Source organism: Homarus americanus, unplaced genomic scaffold (genome assembly GCF_018991925.1).
Source record: "Homarus americanus isolate GMGI-L3 unplaced genomic scaffold, GMGI_Hamer_2.0 scaffold54879, whole genome shotgun sequence".
Taxonomy (NCBI): Eukaryota; Metazoa; Arthropoda; class Malacostraca; order Decapoda; family Nephropidae; genus Homarus; species Homarus americanus.
In genome coordinates this window covers 1-14940 of record NW_024733523.1, presented here as the reverse complement: position 1 = coordinate 14940, position 14940 = coordinate 1, and the positions used below count along the sequence as shown (strand labels likewise).

The 14940-nt window shown below is 37.7% G+C and overlaps 1 protein-coding gene across 1 annotated transcript; it reads right to left on the bottom strand.

Moving 5' to 3' along the window:
* Positions 1–5659: 5659 nt before the first annotated feature.
* On the bottom strand, positions 5660–13636 carry LOC121869830. The gene is made up of 3 exons (XM_042371399.1): positions 13253–13636; positions 10022–10888; positions 5660–9175 (listed from the first exon to the last, which is right to left on the bottom strand). Exons 1-3 carry the CDS (start codon positions 13619–13621, stop codon positions 8657–8659), a joined length of 1755 nt encoding a protein of 584 aa, XP_042227333.1. The 5' UTR covers positions 13622–13636; the 3' UTR covers positions 5660–8656.
* Between the last annotated feature and the right edge of the window lie 1304 nt (positions 13637–14940).

Sequence of the window (14940 nt, the reverse complement as noted above, 5' to 3'; positions counted from 1 at the left end):
GAAGCAGGATTCACTGGTGGTAGTATATCTTAATCTTGGTTCATTACAATGTCTCTCAGCTATCTATATTGGGTGACTACAGCCTTTGGAGTATTGTAGAACACAGTACAGTATTTGATTTCATTGATGCAACAAGCCTTCAGTTTGCACAAGGTATTCTACGGGAGACATTTACTCCAGTGTGTGCACAGATAGCTTATTTATTCAGATGTTTATATATTTTTCAAGTAACTTTAAGTTTCCTATATAGAATTATATTACTCAGTTTTAATCCTCTATATGGAAAGGTCTTATATCATTGCTGTTATGTTATACAAAAAAAAATTGAGTTAGGACTTTCTTGTGATAAATCTTAATAACATATGTATACATGTTTTTAGAACTGCATTGTGTTTCATTTAATCAGTCCAATTCAATCTTTTAAGCTGCATTCTTGGTACAGTACCACATTACTGTACTCATGTGTCAACTTTTACAGGGGGGATATATATGTTTGTGTTTATGTATATAGTGTAGTATATATTACTATATAATTATTTATTTCTGTTTTTCTATCTCTCTTCAAAATAAGGTTAACAGTCTTAACAATATTCTTCTCACATTACTGGTGAAGCAAGATTTTTTTTTCCCCAGATCATTGATGTAACTTTAAAACAGATCCTAATAGTGCAAAAAGTGTCATATCAATTGTCTTTCATTGCCATTTACTGGGGTTTCTACCTTCTGTTAACGTCAAACAGCAAAGCATTGTGGATAATTTTTCTATTTACTGCTGACTGTTTTATTTTTTCTGTATATACTTTTATTTTATGTTCTCTTCGTACAGTATCTGGCATTGTTGAGACCAGAGGGTTGACAGATTATTTTGGGTTGTACTGTATACTGGTACTCGATTATAGCTCGAGTTTTTATCATCAATTTTTTTTGCATAAAGTAGGGGGTCAAACTATACATTAACATTATTTTTGAGGGGTAAAAATTCATGCATTTTTGTGTGTGGTATTTATGGTGAACGACAGTAACCCAGTACATGCTCATGGTAGGCTGACCTTACCATAAGCTCCTTTCTCCCGGGTTTACCTACCATGATTCTTTCTTTATATTATTACATGAAGAACAGAACCTCATTAAAAAACACTGATGATGTCGTAAAATCAATGATAACGGCCAACACTGCTCACAACAACAAAGGCAAAGCACTTTACAGTCATAAAAAATATAGCAAAAATCACTTTACGGTCACTAAAACAGAATACGATGTGAACGTTAGTGATGTCCTCTCACTCCAAGGTAAAAAGATAATAAGTAACAACACTAATACTGACCGATAATCATTGAGCTATACGATCACGGGCATGTACGATCATCATGGATCAAAGCTTGGGATTGTAATGCACCGGGCGGCTGTATGCAGGTAGACGTCGGACGATGACCATCTTAAATAAGGGGGTGGTCTTAATACATCACCATCTTTGAAACAAAATATTGTAGATAGAGAGATGGTAAATTGGGGGATACCTGTATATGATACTAGAAAAATTACCTTGTGTATTTATTAAAAATATAAATGAATATAATACTGTAAATGAACTGTGCCTCCGTTTCCTAATGTATTCCTCTGTAAATGTGAGGAATTAATTAAAATAATACAGCACTAATAAATATAAAAAAAGGAAAAATACTGCATTGCCATTTGGCAGTCGTTTCACTAAGGACACACAGAAGACAGGAGCACACACTGTATGAATGATTGTGTGTGCATGTAACAGTAAAATAAAATGAATAAAATTACTTGTATCTACCCAAAAGTACGAGTTGAAAAATAACAATAGCACAGCTTGGCCTGGTGGGGGGATGTAGCTACAGGGACAGTAATTTGGAGTCCACACACACACATACTGTACGTTCACTTCACTCATGTACACATCCATGCTCCTCATTTTTCTTATTTCATAGCCACCTTGCTATCTCCACGGAAATGTACTGTAAAATTTATAGTACTATTTATTTTTTATTAAACTACTTTATACGATTTTTTATTCAAATTTAATTAAATGTAAAATTTGGGTATTGTTTAGCGAAGTAACATGCAACTTGGTTAGGCTTTGGCGAGTGTTATCCACGGCCGTTGAACCTACCCCCTGCAGTTGGCGTGTAAATTTGATATTGGTCATCATTGACATAGTGAATGTTTCAGTTCACAGGGACAAAATGTATATAGTCTGGTAGTGTCATGTGTTGCATCCTCTTGAGGACAGCCATGTTACTATATTAGGACTTTTTTATATTATAGTATTTGTTATATGTTGAATTGCTCTGAATTTAAGTATACAGTATTGTCATACTAATGGTAGAATTTGGGATAATCTACTTTACAGAGCAGACGATGCTGCCTCACATTCAGAAGAACTTTTTTCCTTTGTGATTCTGTGCATGCTTAAACCCAGAAGTCACAAGATGTACAGTAACTGCTTTTCTCAGTCAGGATGTAGGAGGTGAAATGGTTCGTATTCTGTGGAGAAATTGCCTCAGCCTCAGGACAGTCTTCTCAATCGGGATAGTGAGGTTAGTGGCAAAAAAGCCTCTGCTGTGAGTCAGGGTAAAATACTGCAGTTAACACAGTATGGAAAGTTGAGGCATTTGACTTGTTACTTCCCTCACACTTTTATTCAGCTCCTATGTTCTCAGTAGGAGATGCTGTGCTCTTAACTATTCCTCTTATGTATTTTCACGTCAACTAATTTATTGTTCAAATACTATGTTATGCAAGTCTTTATCTATGGCTAATCTTATGAAGCTAATGGACTAAGTGAACAATCTTTTGATTCAGCTGGAAGATTCCCTTAACTGTTTAGTACTTTTTTGTAAGGTTTGAGTCCAATTACGACAGGAGGTAGCAGAATGTGTGCTGCTGGGGTAATTCCTGAGGGGTTTTCCATGGAAATATCGATTTACACGCTCACACTCACTGTTAAGTTTGGACAAGATAATTTTAATGAATTGGAAATTTATGGGTAATGGTAAAGGGATTGGCCATTTAGAAACTCTTGAATGAGTCGTTCTTTGCAGCTTTTACCTTTACTCACTTTTCTTTGTTAGTTTCTTTAATTATGGCAGTGTGCAGATCTGCCCAAAACTGATTTACTCCGAGAGTTGATCATTAGGTGTTTAATGAACACTGACACGAATGAAGATTGTCAGTACCAAATTGCTGTTGTATAAATTGACATGTGGTATTTCTGCATTTCTTTGGTTTTAAACTTTCTGTTATGTCGATTAATGAAAGAATATCTTATAATATTATTACACATTTCATTAAAAATTTAGTTTTTATTAAATATAATAAGTTTATACAGGACAGTACTGTACTGTGATTAAGACATTTATATGGACATCAGATTTGATTGGAAGTTGCTATATACAGTGGCCCTCGGTTAACGAACTCAATCCGTTCCAGAAGGTCGTTCGTTAACCGAAACGTTCGTTAACCGAAACCATTGTTTCAATGGGTTTTTGGGTAATTGGTTCCAGCTCACCGAAAATTTCCTAAATTCAACAAAAATGGTAGAAAGTTCACTTACTTTGAGGTGTGTATGTAGAAGGCTCCTGGATGATGATGATGATGATGGGATTTAGAATGGGGGTGGAGGAGAAGGAAGAAGAGAAGGTATTGGGGTGGAAGAGAAGTCACCCCATGGTGCCATTTCACCCATAAAATTTTAGCTCTCTGGTTTAATTCAAGATTATTTTCTTTAAATCAACGCTGCACTGCATTATATATTGTCAATATATAAAATATATTTCAAAATGACCAATAATTTGCTTGGAAACACAGAAAAAAAGCGTTTAGTTGAAGAGAGTCTCAAGCAAGATGTTACCTCCAGTGAAAACAGAGAGAGACTGACGCCTGTTTGCTGTGTTAAGAGGCTGGATGCCGCCCATTAAACTAGTCACTTTACCTTCAATTTTGTTCAATAATTGTTAAAATGACTAAAAAATTGAATATTAAACTTTTAAAATTATTGAATAGTATAAACTTCTTGATATTTACAAAAATAGTAAGGAATTTAAGCCCTAGAACCGATTAATGTATTGGCGGACTGATACTAAAGCTGGTTGCCCGGTCAGTGCAAGCGAAAACATGTTGAGGTCGGTTCGTAAGAAGTTCGTTAAGCGAATTTTTTTTCGTTAACCGAATTGAAGATCCTTATGGAAGGCAGTTCGTTAATCGAAATTACGTTAACCGAGGTGTTCGTTAAACGAGGGGTCACTGTATCATTTTTGTCCATAACTATACATTCCTATGAAAGAGAATCCCCCCAAACTTCTTAGAATACAGCAAAACTTGTTTTTAATGAAAAATTTTGGTGTACACAATGATATTAAGCCATAAACATAGGAAGTTAAGTAAATGCAGTGCAGTTTAGTAATAATTTTATACTGTACAAAACTCACAGAATTACAACTAATATGGAATCATCCTGCATTTGGAAAGGATTCTGCACCTATTGTTCTGAATTAAGGAAAGGTTACTGTAATCCATAGGCTTATAATAACCACCCATCTGTTCACCTACTGATCATAAAATGAGATATGAGGATAATCCTCATTTGATACATTCACAATACTATACAGTAAGATGGTAAAACTATGAAATGGATCAGTAAAATACACACACTACAGTACCAAATGCTGGTCTACAACTTCTATAATTACTGCACATTCTGTGACTGATACTTTCCCACATTCTATTACTGTTTTGTTCCTTAAATGTGTAACAGTATCTGCATTTTCCTGTTACTTTCTTTCCCAAAACTTATATATTTACTGAGAAATTCTCAAGCACTTTACACTTTATTGTGTTTCACTTGTGTGATAACCAAACCAACAAGTACGTACAGTTCTTTGGGAAATATTATAAGTGTTCCTGCAAGTCTTCAGGCCATGTGGTTCATTGATATGTTTGGCAAAACTTATGTGAGACTAGTCAGCAGATGGATTATGGCATCAAAGGAGAGAGGATCAAATATACAGTACACTATACCGTACTTTTCTTCAGCTAGAACAGTACTGAATATCACAGGTCTTGTATCACTTTAAAGAAATTCACTTCTTCAAAGCCATTACAGGGGGCCCCCAAAATCCGCGGGGGTTAGGTTCTCAAAATGGCCACGAATTGCCAAATCCGCGAATAACATTTGCAGACCGGGGGGGTAAATTTTTACTTGTGTACAAAGGAATGTATATTCCCTTTGTGTGTTTGCCCTTAGGACAATTATAAAATTATTTCTTTTTACCTGTAGTACTGTATGTGTGTGTGTGTGTAGACACACACACACACAAAACACATACAAATAAATAATAATTGGAAAATCCTCTCACAAATAATCAGAAGCAAATTTATTAAAAATGTGAATCTACCCTCAAGTCCGTCCTCTTTTACAGTTCAGTACTTTATTAATAGAGCACAAACTTGAGAGTAGACTCGCATTTTTAATATATTTGCTTCTGATTATTTGTGAGAGGATTTTCCAATTATTATTTATTTGTATGTGTTTTGTGTATGTGTCTACACACACACACATATTTACAATACAGGTAAAGGAAATTACTATCTCTAGAATGAATGGCTCCTTGTCCCAGCCACGGAAATGCCAGCAACTTTAAAACTACCCACAGACATTCTTGGGTACATCCAGGGTGTCATCCGCGAATAACCGAGAATCGCGAAGTAAAAATCCGCGAACTTGGGGAGGGGGCCCTGTATTAATAAATGACAAATGAACAAGCGGATTCAATAATCCTTTGAAAAATATCAACAGTTCAAAATAACAACAGAAGGTACATAATTAGTCACTGGTTTGATACAGTAGTTCCTATAAAAATGTCAGGAGAGTAAAACCTTACTTCTGTACTTTGAACTATACGGGGGAAAAGGTAGGTTGAACTCGCTGAAAATGCAAAGTTATGGAGTAAAAATTTAATATGATTTCCAGAATATCCACACAAGTAAAACAAGTACGTATTGCATCACTGGTTGAACGATCCCAAATGTGTGCACTCTGTGAGGAGAATGAGCTGGTCAGCCAGTGGTACAACAGTCACTTAGTGGAAGTGGAGCAAGTTCAATCACCAATCTCTTCTGAGTTAATTATCTACCCTGATGAATGGACAGTAAAGTATTTTATCACATAAAGTTGTAAATTTAAATAAAGCCAAAATGTAACATGCACAACTACAATACACAAACTGGGCTCTCCCACTCCTCATGTATGATAGGAAGCAGAACTCTTGGGTCATACCTTGTATAAGGTTTAGAAGCATTCGACCAAAGGCTGAATTATTGGGAGGTTGCTTGGAATATTGAACTTGCCATTTGTTTTTTAAGTACCCTGTATCTGAAAATTGAATAAGTGAGGTTTCACTGATCTTCAGAACTGCTTTCAGCAGACATCATGTACCACTAGATTCTTCTGTCCTCTATGGTCTGTAAGTTATATGTCAAGTAATCTGCAAGATAACATTCAGTAGTGCAGCCCCTCAAAGCTTGCCTTATCCAAGGGGTTGATGCATTTCTGAGACAAGGAAATTGTTGTAAATTTTTCCAGTACAAAAGCTGCATAAACAAACACTCTGCAAGTGAACCACAGGTGTGGGACACTTAAGCCACCATGTCATAACCCATTTTTTGTATTTTATATGAAGTTAAGGTTTTCGATGTAAGCAGCATAGAATATATCCCAGTTTTTTGCCTCCCCTGTTCACCAAAAAGTTTAATTGAGGTTGACATCTCTTCCTTAGACCAAAATCAGTGGAATTGGGTTTTCCTGTTCCCGTTTATTTATAGAATGTTACATGTACAGTACCTAAGACACCGACAGCTTTTGGGGATCATTATACAGTACCGTATATCGGCTCCTTTCTGCCTTTACTGGATATGGTTCCCTTCTTAGCAATTGTGTTAACAGTAGTTATGTCCTATGCAGAATGTTTTGCTAACCATGTGTTAGCAAGGGGAAATAGATAGTAATATCTCTTGGTTGGGGTCTCTTTTACCAAAGTATTTTCCTACTTAGTTACTGGGGTATTTTCTTGAATGGATGTCAGAAATAATCACAATGGTTTTTTTTTTAGAATACACGAGTGCCTCTCCGAGATCAATTTATTCCTTTCAGGTTTGGTCACAAACCTCTAACACTTAAGTTTCCTTATAATTTCAAGATATCAATTTGCATGGCTCAACCAGCCTTCATGAATAAGGATCTGAAATCTCACAGGTTAGTGCATTAGGAGCTCTTGTTATCCAAGAGGCACTAGGTTAATGGGTCAATAATGTACCATGATGAACAGTGCAATACCACAGAGTTGCATAGCCTATAACTGAGGTAGTAAAGTTAGTTTCCTTCTGACCTAATAATAAGATATACTGTACATGCCACATTAAAACTTGGAGTACTTGCATCAACCACCTCCCATTTTCTAGCTAGCTTTGGAATTCAAGAGTTAATTAGTGAAGGCCGTCAGCCATAAATGGAGGATACATCATAATATCTCATTTTATGGGTGAGCCCAGAACAAAGCAACTTGGATGTCCCTCTTCCTCGCAATGGGTAGTGTGGAATTCAAATGTAATTAAACAGTTTAATATGTGAAAACCCAGCTGTGACCAAGCTGAAAAAAGGTCAAGTTGAGTGCCTGCTGACTTGTTGCTCATGATTCATTGCTTTCTACTTTAAGTGGTTAACTGAAGGCCCCTTTTGGGATTTCATGAATTAGTTCCAGTCAATGATGAGTCAAGATTAGACCTGGGGTTTCAATCCAGGCTCATGGCATTATTTCATGAGATACTAAGGTTCTGAGCTTAACCATTAAATGGGATTTCAGGATTAATCTATAATTTTTTATCTACTAAATGAAGGGACTTACCAAGTATATCTTCTGTCCATATTAATACATTGGGCTTTGTCCATAAAGCAATAAATCATCAGTCATTGTTGCACTGGGAAGACCTTCAGATTAAGTAAATAAGATTGGTTCTGTCTTTGTTGATATGGTTACTGTAGTTCCTTTCGGGTTTTACGTCGATATTCGTGTGATGGACAACTTTCTTCATCGCTTTCCGAGTTTGTTTGGAATCTCACAAGTCACTGGACAAATAACCCATAAAATAAAGGATCAATTTTGAAACTTCCTTTTTAATTTCATGACTACTGTATCGGGAAGAGTCTCTCCTACCTTGGTAGGCTGCTCTATCAATGGGGGGAAATAGTGGATTTTCCCAACTGGTCTTTTGATAGGAACACTTTTTTAAACATCACCAGATCATGGTCAAGATTCCACCCTCATTAACCACTGATTCACTGTCATATAACTTGAGTACTGATATATTTAGGACAGTGTCTCTGACTCAGAAATAACCCCAGGACAAGGCAGACTGTGTGCTAGTTGAGGGAATTTCTTAGATATCCTGAATCTTCCTCCCTGCCATAAAATAGAATTTCCAAGTTCACTCCTTATTTATCTACTGATAGCTATATACTCATTTTCTTTGGTTAGCCATTTCAGGTTCAAGTATGTAAAGACTTATTCACGGTCTGTAGCTCACCCATTCATATCAAATTAGAAGTTAGGGAACACCCTTCATGACTGCAGGCTACTACATGTGTGGGTTAATAAGCCCAGTATTCACTATAATGACGTCACTTACTGGATCATGGCGGATGGCTGCCTTCACCACCTCTAGTCCAAATACAACTTCCCCAAATGGACAGTAGTACTGTCCTATGGGATTATCCTTTGAACTAATGCAGAAGCATGAATTGTACTTGGCTTGTCGACCACGTGAACCTCCAACAATTCCCTCCCGAGCAGGACCAAGATACTCTCCCCGCCACTCCAAGCCCTCCATCAGCTGGTGGCTGCTAGGTCCAGCCTCTGTCATGTACACTCCACCAACCAGCCGTTCCCCAGCTTCCCCCTTTCTCGCTACATAGGAGAACCTAGACCCCCTGAAGGTGGGGCCAAGAGTTCCTAGACACAGGGCCAGAAAGTGCTGGGCACGGCGCAGGTGTCCCCACAGGCGGATGTGGACTCGGCCAAGAATCCTGTCTCCCACTCCTAGCTGTAGGAACACCTCGGGCTTCTCCGGAGGCACCAGCAGCTGTACCACTGGTAACTGCAACACAATTAGTATATCAGGATAATGGATGTTGCTGGTGTTATTATAGACAGAGCAAAACCTTAAATTTCATTAAAGGTGCTGGCTATCCTTGATCTATCTCATAAATGATATGAAAGATGATTGGAATTTAGAGAATGTCAAAACATTTGGACATTAAAAAATTATACTGTATTGTTTTCTCTCCCTGAAATACTGTTTAAAGGTTTTGTTTTGAATTGGTCTTACTATACTTTGGTTTATTAAACTTAATGTACTGGTTACTTATATAAATGATCTGTATTTTTACAAATCCAACAGTCAGTCAATTTGCCTGTGTGTGTAATCAGCAAAAATTAATTTGGTGCAGGAATTGCTCATTACAGACCCCAAGTACTGTTTGTGACTTTTTTTTAAGGGCATGAATTTCAAAGACCATGGTTACAGGAATTTTTACCACTAATACAGATGTATTAATGGCAACATTATATACTGTACTGTAATGAGTTGCTTAGGCCTGGCACCCCATAAGGGGTAGTGCAGAGACAGCACACATTATACCTACTGTATTGTACTAAGCCTTCAATAAACAAGTACTGTTGTGTGGCCAGCACTACGCTTGACTGTCTTCTATTTCCTAATTGTATAATTAGGTACCCATTCATAGCTGGGAAAATTGAGGGTACCCTGGACATGAAACAACAGCCCTTTGGACAGGAGTTGAATACCATATCCACTCGGCTGTCATACTCCTTTGCTTAGACTAGGTGTGTGAACATACTCCGGGGAAATAAAGTCACAATTAATCTTCTGGGTCTGCTTAATTTGAAATAGAGATTCTGAATTATCAGATGATAGTGTTACCTGAGCCATGAAGTCGTACCAGTTGATTTTGGGCCAATGAGTGCTGCCTCCTGGAGCACATTGATTCAGCATCCACACAGGACACTCAAACTCTGAGTTAACCTCGACCCCATCTCTCTTGTATGGTTCCTGATCATCAACGTTGCTCACATCAGTCAGCTGCCTATTGTCTTGCCTTACATGTGGCCCCTGGCTGTGGTCCTGAGTCGCATCTGGCTCCTGACTTTCCTCCTGACTTGTATCAGATGCAATTTCTTCATTACATTCTGTGTCTGAGTCATGGCCACAAACTTCTGATGGAGTCTCTTGAGACAATGTTTGGAGGTCATCTTTGATATCAAGGTCTGGCGTACTTGTGTGGGATTCTTGCTCACTGTCATCACTCTCGGATTTTGCTTCTGAGGAAGAAACTGTCTTGGCATTTGTAGTCATCCGAGATGAATTAGATACGCCTGCAGTCATCTCAAACTTTCTTAAAAGCTTGTCTAATACACTGCGGTTGATAAGCAAAGATTTCATCTGTTCAGACTCCTGGGTGGATCTCAGGATATCACTAACAGTCTTGGAATGGTGACTGAGAATCTTGCTGTGACTGTAAATTTTTGCCAACTGAAGGGATACTACACGAAATTTTTCTGTCAAGCGTTTCTTTTCCCCTTCAATATATTTTGTAACACGATCTGCTCGTGATTGTATCACTAGTCTCTCTTGTTCAAGAGCAGTCTGTGTTTTAACAACTTGATGTCCATCTGTCATGTGTTGCTCAAAGAGGCACTGTCCACACAGTGGCTCCTGGCACGAGCAACACCACAGCCTCACAGGGTCACCGTGGCTCAGGCAGGCATCCCACGACACCTCTGGATGTGCCTGAGTTCATCAAGTGAAATTAAAACAAAATTGGACAAGAATTTAAATAAAATTAGCTTGTAAAAAACATAATATGATAAAAATTCAGCTTTACTGTCAGTTATAAAGTTAATGTTAAAGTTAATCTTGGAAGATATCAAAGATACAGAGAATATTTTTAGTTTAACCAAAGGATCACAATGGCACTACATATACAAGTAATTCTGAAATAACATTTGGAACAAACAAAAAACAGTACTGTATGTACAGTACAATATATATATATATATATATATATATATATACAGTCAACCCTCGCTTTACGCGGTCCCACATTCCGCGTTTCCAAGTTTACGAGGTACCCTGCCGAAACTGGAATGCTCACATTCCGCGGTGCGTGTACCCCTTTACGCGGAGAGTGGCTGGTGAGCCGCGCCATTTTTGGATCCAAACCTCCCGCCATGTTGTGTAAGCGGCGCGAGCAGGGTGCGCACAAGGTCGCCCAGTCATCAAAACATTACCTAGTTCTTCACCCGCCACCCACCACAGCCGGCCCAAGTCAGTGATAGTGATAATTATAGTGAGGATATGGACTTTGAGAGGTTTGACAAAGAGGCTCTGCAAGCCTTTGTGGTGGATAGTGATACAGGTGAGGGCCAATAATCTGCCCTCTGCCTCGGAACCAACCCCCCATCCCCGTGTGCCCAGCCATCTTTTCTATTAATGTAAGTGTTAATAAACCTAATATTATTGATATTTCTCTTAATTATTAATTGTGTGTGCATACCATCATAAAATTAAGAAGTTATTTTTACTACAACGTAGGTATTGTGTCTGAAAAAGTGGAGTTTGGGGGTCGGCCCGGTCTCTATTTCAATTAATCCCATATGTTATGTTGTTCACTTTATGCGTTTCTCACTTTCCGCGGTACTCTGTGGGTTGAATTAACCGCGTAAAGTGAGGGTTCACTGTATATATATATATATAGTCATCCCCCGATTTTCAGAAATTTGATGCACGGAAATGGTTAATCTATGAACTAAAATTTGGTAAATGGAAAGCAACATTCACTAAACATTTTTCTTACTACAGTAATACATCCTTTTTGCCACTGATTGGTTCATTAACTGCCATCTCACAGCTGACTGATAATGTGTTTTGGCAATTTATACAGTATTTTCACTCGTGCAGTCACACACACACACACACACACACACACACACACTACCTCTCTCTCCAATTGGTTTAATTACTGCAATATTATATTTGTTTATGTTCAGGATAGTTTTAATAAAGTTTCTTGTTGTGTTATTATGCATATTTGTTACATTATAGTCAAAATTTTGGGTAAAGGTTTACTAAAGCGCTAACACCAGAAGTTGTTAGTTGTTTTTCTTTATTTTTTCTATACTTATTGTTCTTATGATTTTAAGTATATTTAAATAAACGACAACTTTTTATAATAATTTTAAGTATCTTTTAGGATTTTTGTATATACTCTATCCCACTTCACAATCCTCCTCCCAGCGGCATTTCTGTTGTTTATCTCGCTGAATCCCTTGTCAAGAGATGTTTCCTAAATGACGGTGAACGCTTCCACGAATTCCTCCCCGCCATTGCTGAAGTATACCGTATCGACCTCAATATTAAGGTAAGTTGTTTTACACAATAATGCATAGAACCTGACTTAACAAACCCCAACCTATTGGGATTATTAGGTCAGGTTCTATTAGGTTTTATGCATTGTTGTTTCCATTTTTGTGTTTAATATCATGCTAAGTGTTTACAAAAAATTTAAACCAAATCGCACATTTCCTTCTGGTGTTAGCGCTTTCGTAAACCTTTACCTAATTTTGTTGTGTAGAAACCTATCCCCACTTATATAATGTGAGTCTAGGGAAAAATTGGGTTCAATACTGTATATGGCAATATTTTATGGAACCTAACTCTTTCAAATATATATATATATATATATATATATATATATATATATATATATATATATATATATATACATACATACATATATACATATATATACACAGGGGGTCCCCAACTTACGAACGGGTTTAAATTTTTAATTTTTAGTACTGTATTTTATTTACCTGATGACTTATTTTTTTACCTTCATTTACTGTATTTTGTCATTCTATTTCTTCTTTTGTCTTAAATTAAGTGATTTTAAATGTATATAAGGACTTAGGCTATGATAGTGGGATTTCAAACATTGTTCTGTGAGTACGGTATGCATATGGCAGGTGTTCCGACTTATGTACAAATCCAATGTAAGAAAATCCTCAGGAACGGAACCCGTTTGTATACCAGGGACCCCCTGATGGAGAGAGGAAGAATTTCTCCTTTAAAGAAACAATAATGGATGCCTACCTTTATAGTCGTGTGTGATGACACCATATTAAGGATGACATAAACCACGGGCAGATCAGCCACGGGCGGACCGGAGTAACTGCTTCTGCAGGTTGGGCAGCTGAACGCTGGGTCTCTGGCCTGCAGGTTAATGAGGCAGGCGCGGCAGAAGGTGTGGCCACATTGAGGAAGTACCACGGGCTCTCTCACTCCACCCTCAAACACCTCCGAACACACCGAACACGTCAGATCATCCATCCCTCTTGCCTCTCCCTCCTCCTCCTCCTGCATGAAAAATTGGTATTTAGGTAATTGTGGTATTGGGGAGGATGCATGATACAGTACATAGATGGACATGTTCTGTCTCTCAGTGAGGTCCTCTCCCTTCATGTTAACTTTTAGTGGGGTGTTGTAATGAGGTGCTGCAAGTGTCTTATGTTTACCTTCACTCTCATGTTGACAAAAGCATGTACAGTATTTTACTTGATGATGATGTGGATTGAATGAATTAAAATGTTAATTTCTAGTCTTCCAAAATTTTGAGGGGATAAGTAAATACTGCACAGGCATACCCTGCATTACACAATCTCTGGTTACTAAATTTCGCCCTTACGGAATTTTGAAACTACGACCATAATTTCGGGTTATGAAAAAAAATAACCTTTATGGAGTTTTGCTAATTTAAAAAAGAAATTAAGAAAACTTTTGTGATTTTTTAACCTAAAATTGTAACAAATTTTTTTAAATTATTTTGTGTGGATTCTCTGTGGTGGCCACAAGGCGGTTGGAAGATCACTCAAATCCCGAGTTGCGAGCAACCACCACAACAATGGCGCTGCTCAGTTAGAATTCTTTCCCCAGCTTGTATTTAGTTCTGCATCTGTGTTTAGGACTTTATTTGGCCGAATAATATTTTGGTTAATTTATTAAGATTTTCTAAAGAAAAAATCGTGATATACAACAAAAAATTGAACAAAAAATTAAAGCGAAATTAAAAAAAAAAATTGTGTGGATTCTGGCTCAGCTCTCCAGGCCCAGCTGTTAGCAGCCGCAACAATAATGGTGCTGCTCGGTTTAAATTCTTAACCCAGTTTGTTGTTTTCAGTTATGTGTCTGTGTTACTGTGCACTATACCCTTATTCAAGATGAGTGGAAAAAGACCACCAAGTTCAAGTGAAAGCAGTGGTGATAAAAGACTCCATAAACGAATTGCTTTGTACATTAAACTTGATGTTTTAAGGGGGTGTAACTCCCAGTAACTTTGATCCCACAACCTCACCCCACCACCTCCTGCAGCACTCAATGTCATTTCTGGTAAGTAAAATTTGAGTGGTTTGTTCATTTATTATCATGTTACAACATGAATGACCAGAGGCAGATCCAGATATCAAAAAGGGGGAATATGGCGGGCCCAGCGAGCCCACCCTGATTTTTTTTTTAATCTGATCAAAATCATGGGCATTTTGAGGCCATCTGCACTTGATAATAAGATATATTAAGTCAATAGTACACCTGTAATTACTTTTAACTACAGTATTACCCCGTTTTACGTGGTTTTTTTTACGCGTTTCCACGTTTACGCGGTACCCTGCCAGACCAGGGATGCTCACTTTACGCGGTGCATGTACTCTTTTACGCGGAGAGCGGCTGGAGGTCATCTCGCGCCACGCCATTTTTGGATTCAAACCTCCTGCCGTCTCTCCCGCCGC

What these genes read in the sequence shown, in the direction of transcription:
- LOC121869830 (XM_042371399.1), bottom strand. Translation starts at nt 13,621, where the DNA reads ATGAAGGGAGAGGACCTCACTGAGAGACAGAACATGTCCATCTATGTA. An exon ending in CATCACACACGACTATAAAG is followed by an intron (nt 10,889 to 13,252) that starts GTAGGCATCCAT and finishes TGATGAACTCAG; the next exon opens with GCACATCCAGAGGTGTCGTG. An exon ending in GGTACGACTTCATGGCTCAG is followed by an intron (nt 9,176 to 10,021) that starts GTAACACTATCA and finishes ATTGTGTTGCAG; the next exon opens with TTACCAGTGGTACAGCTGCT.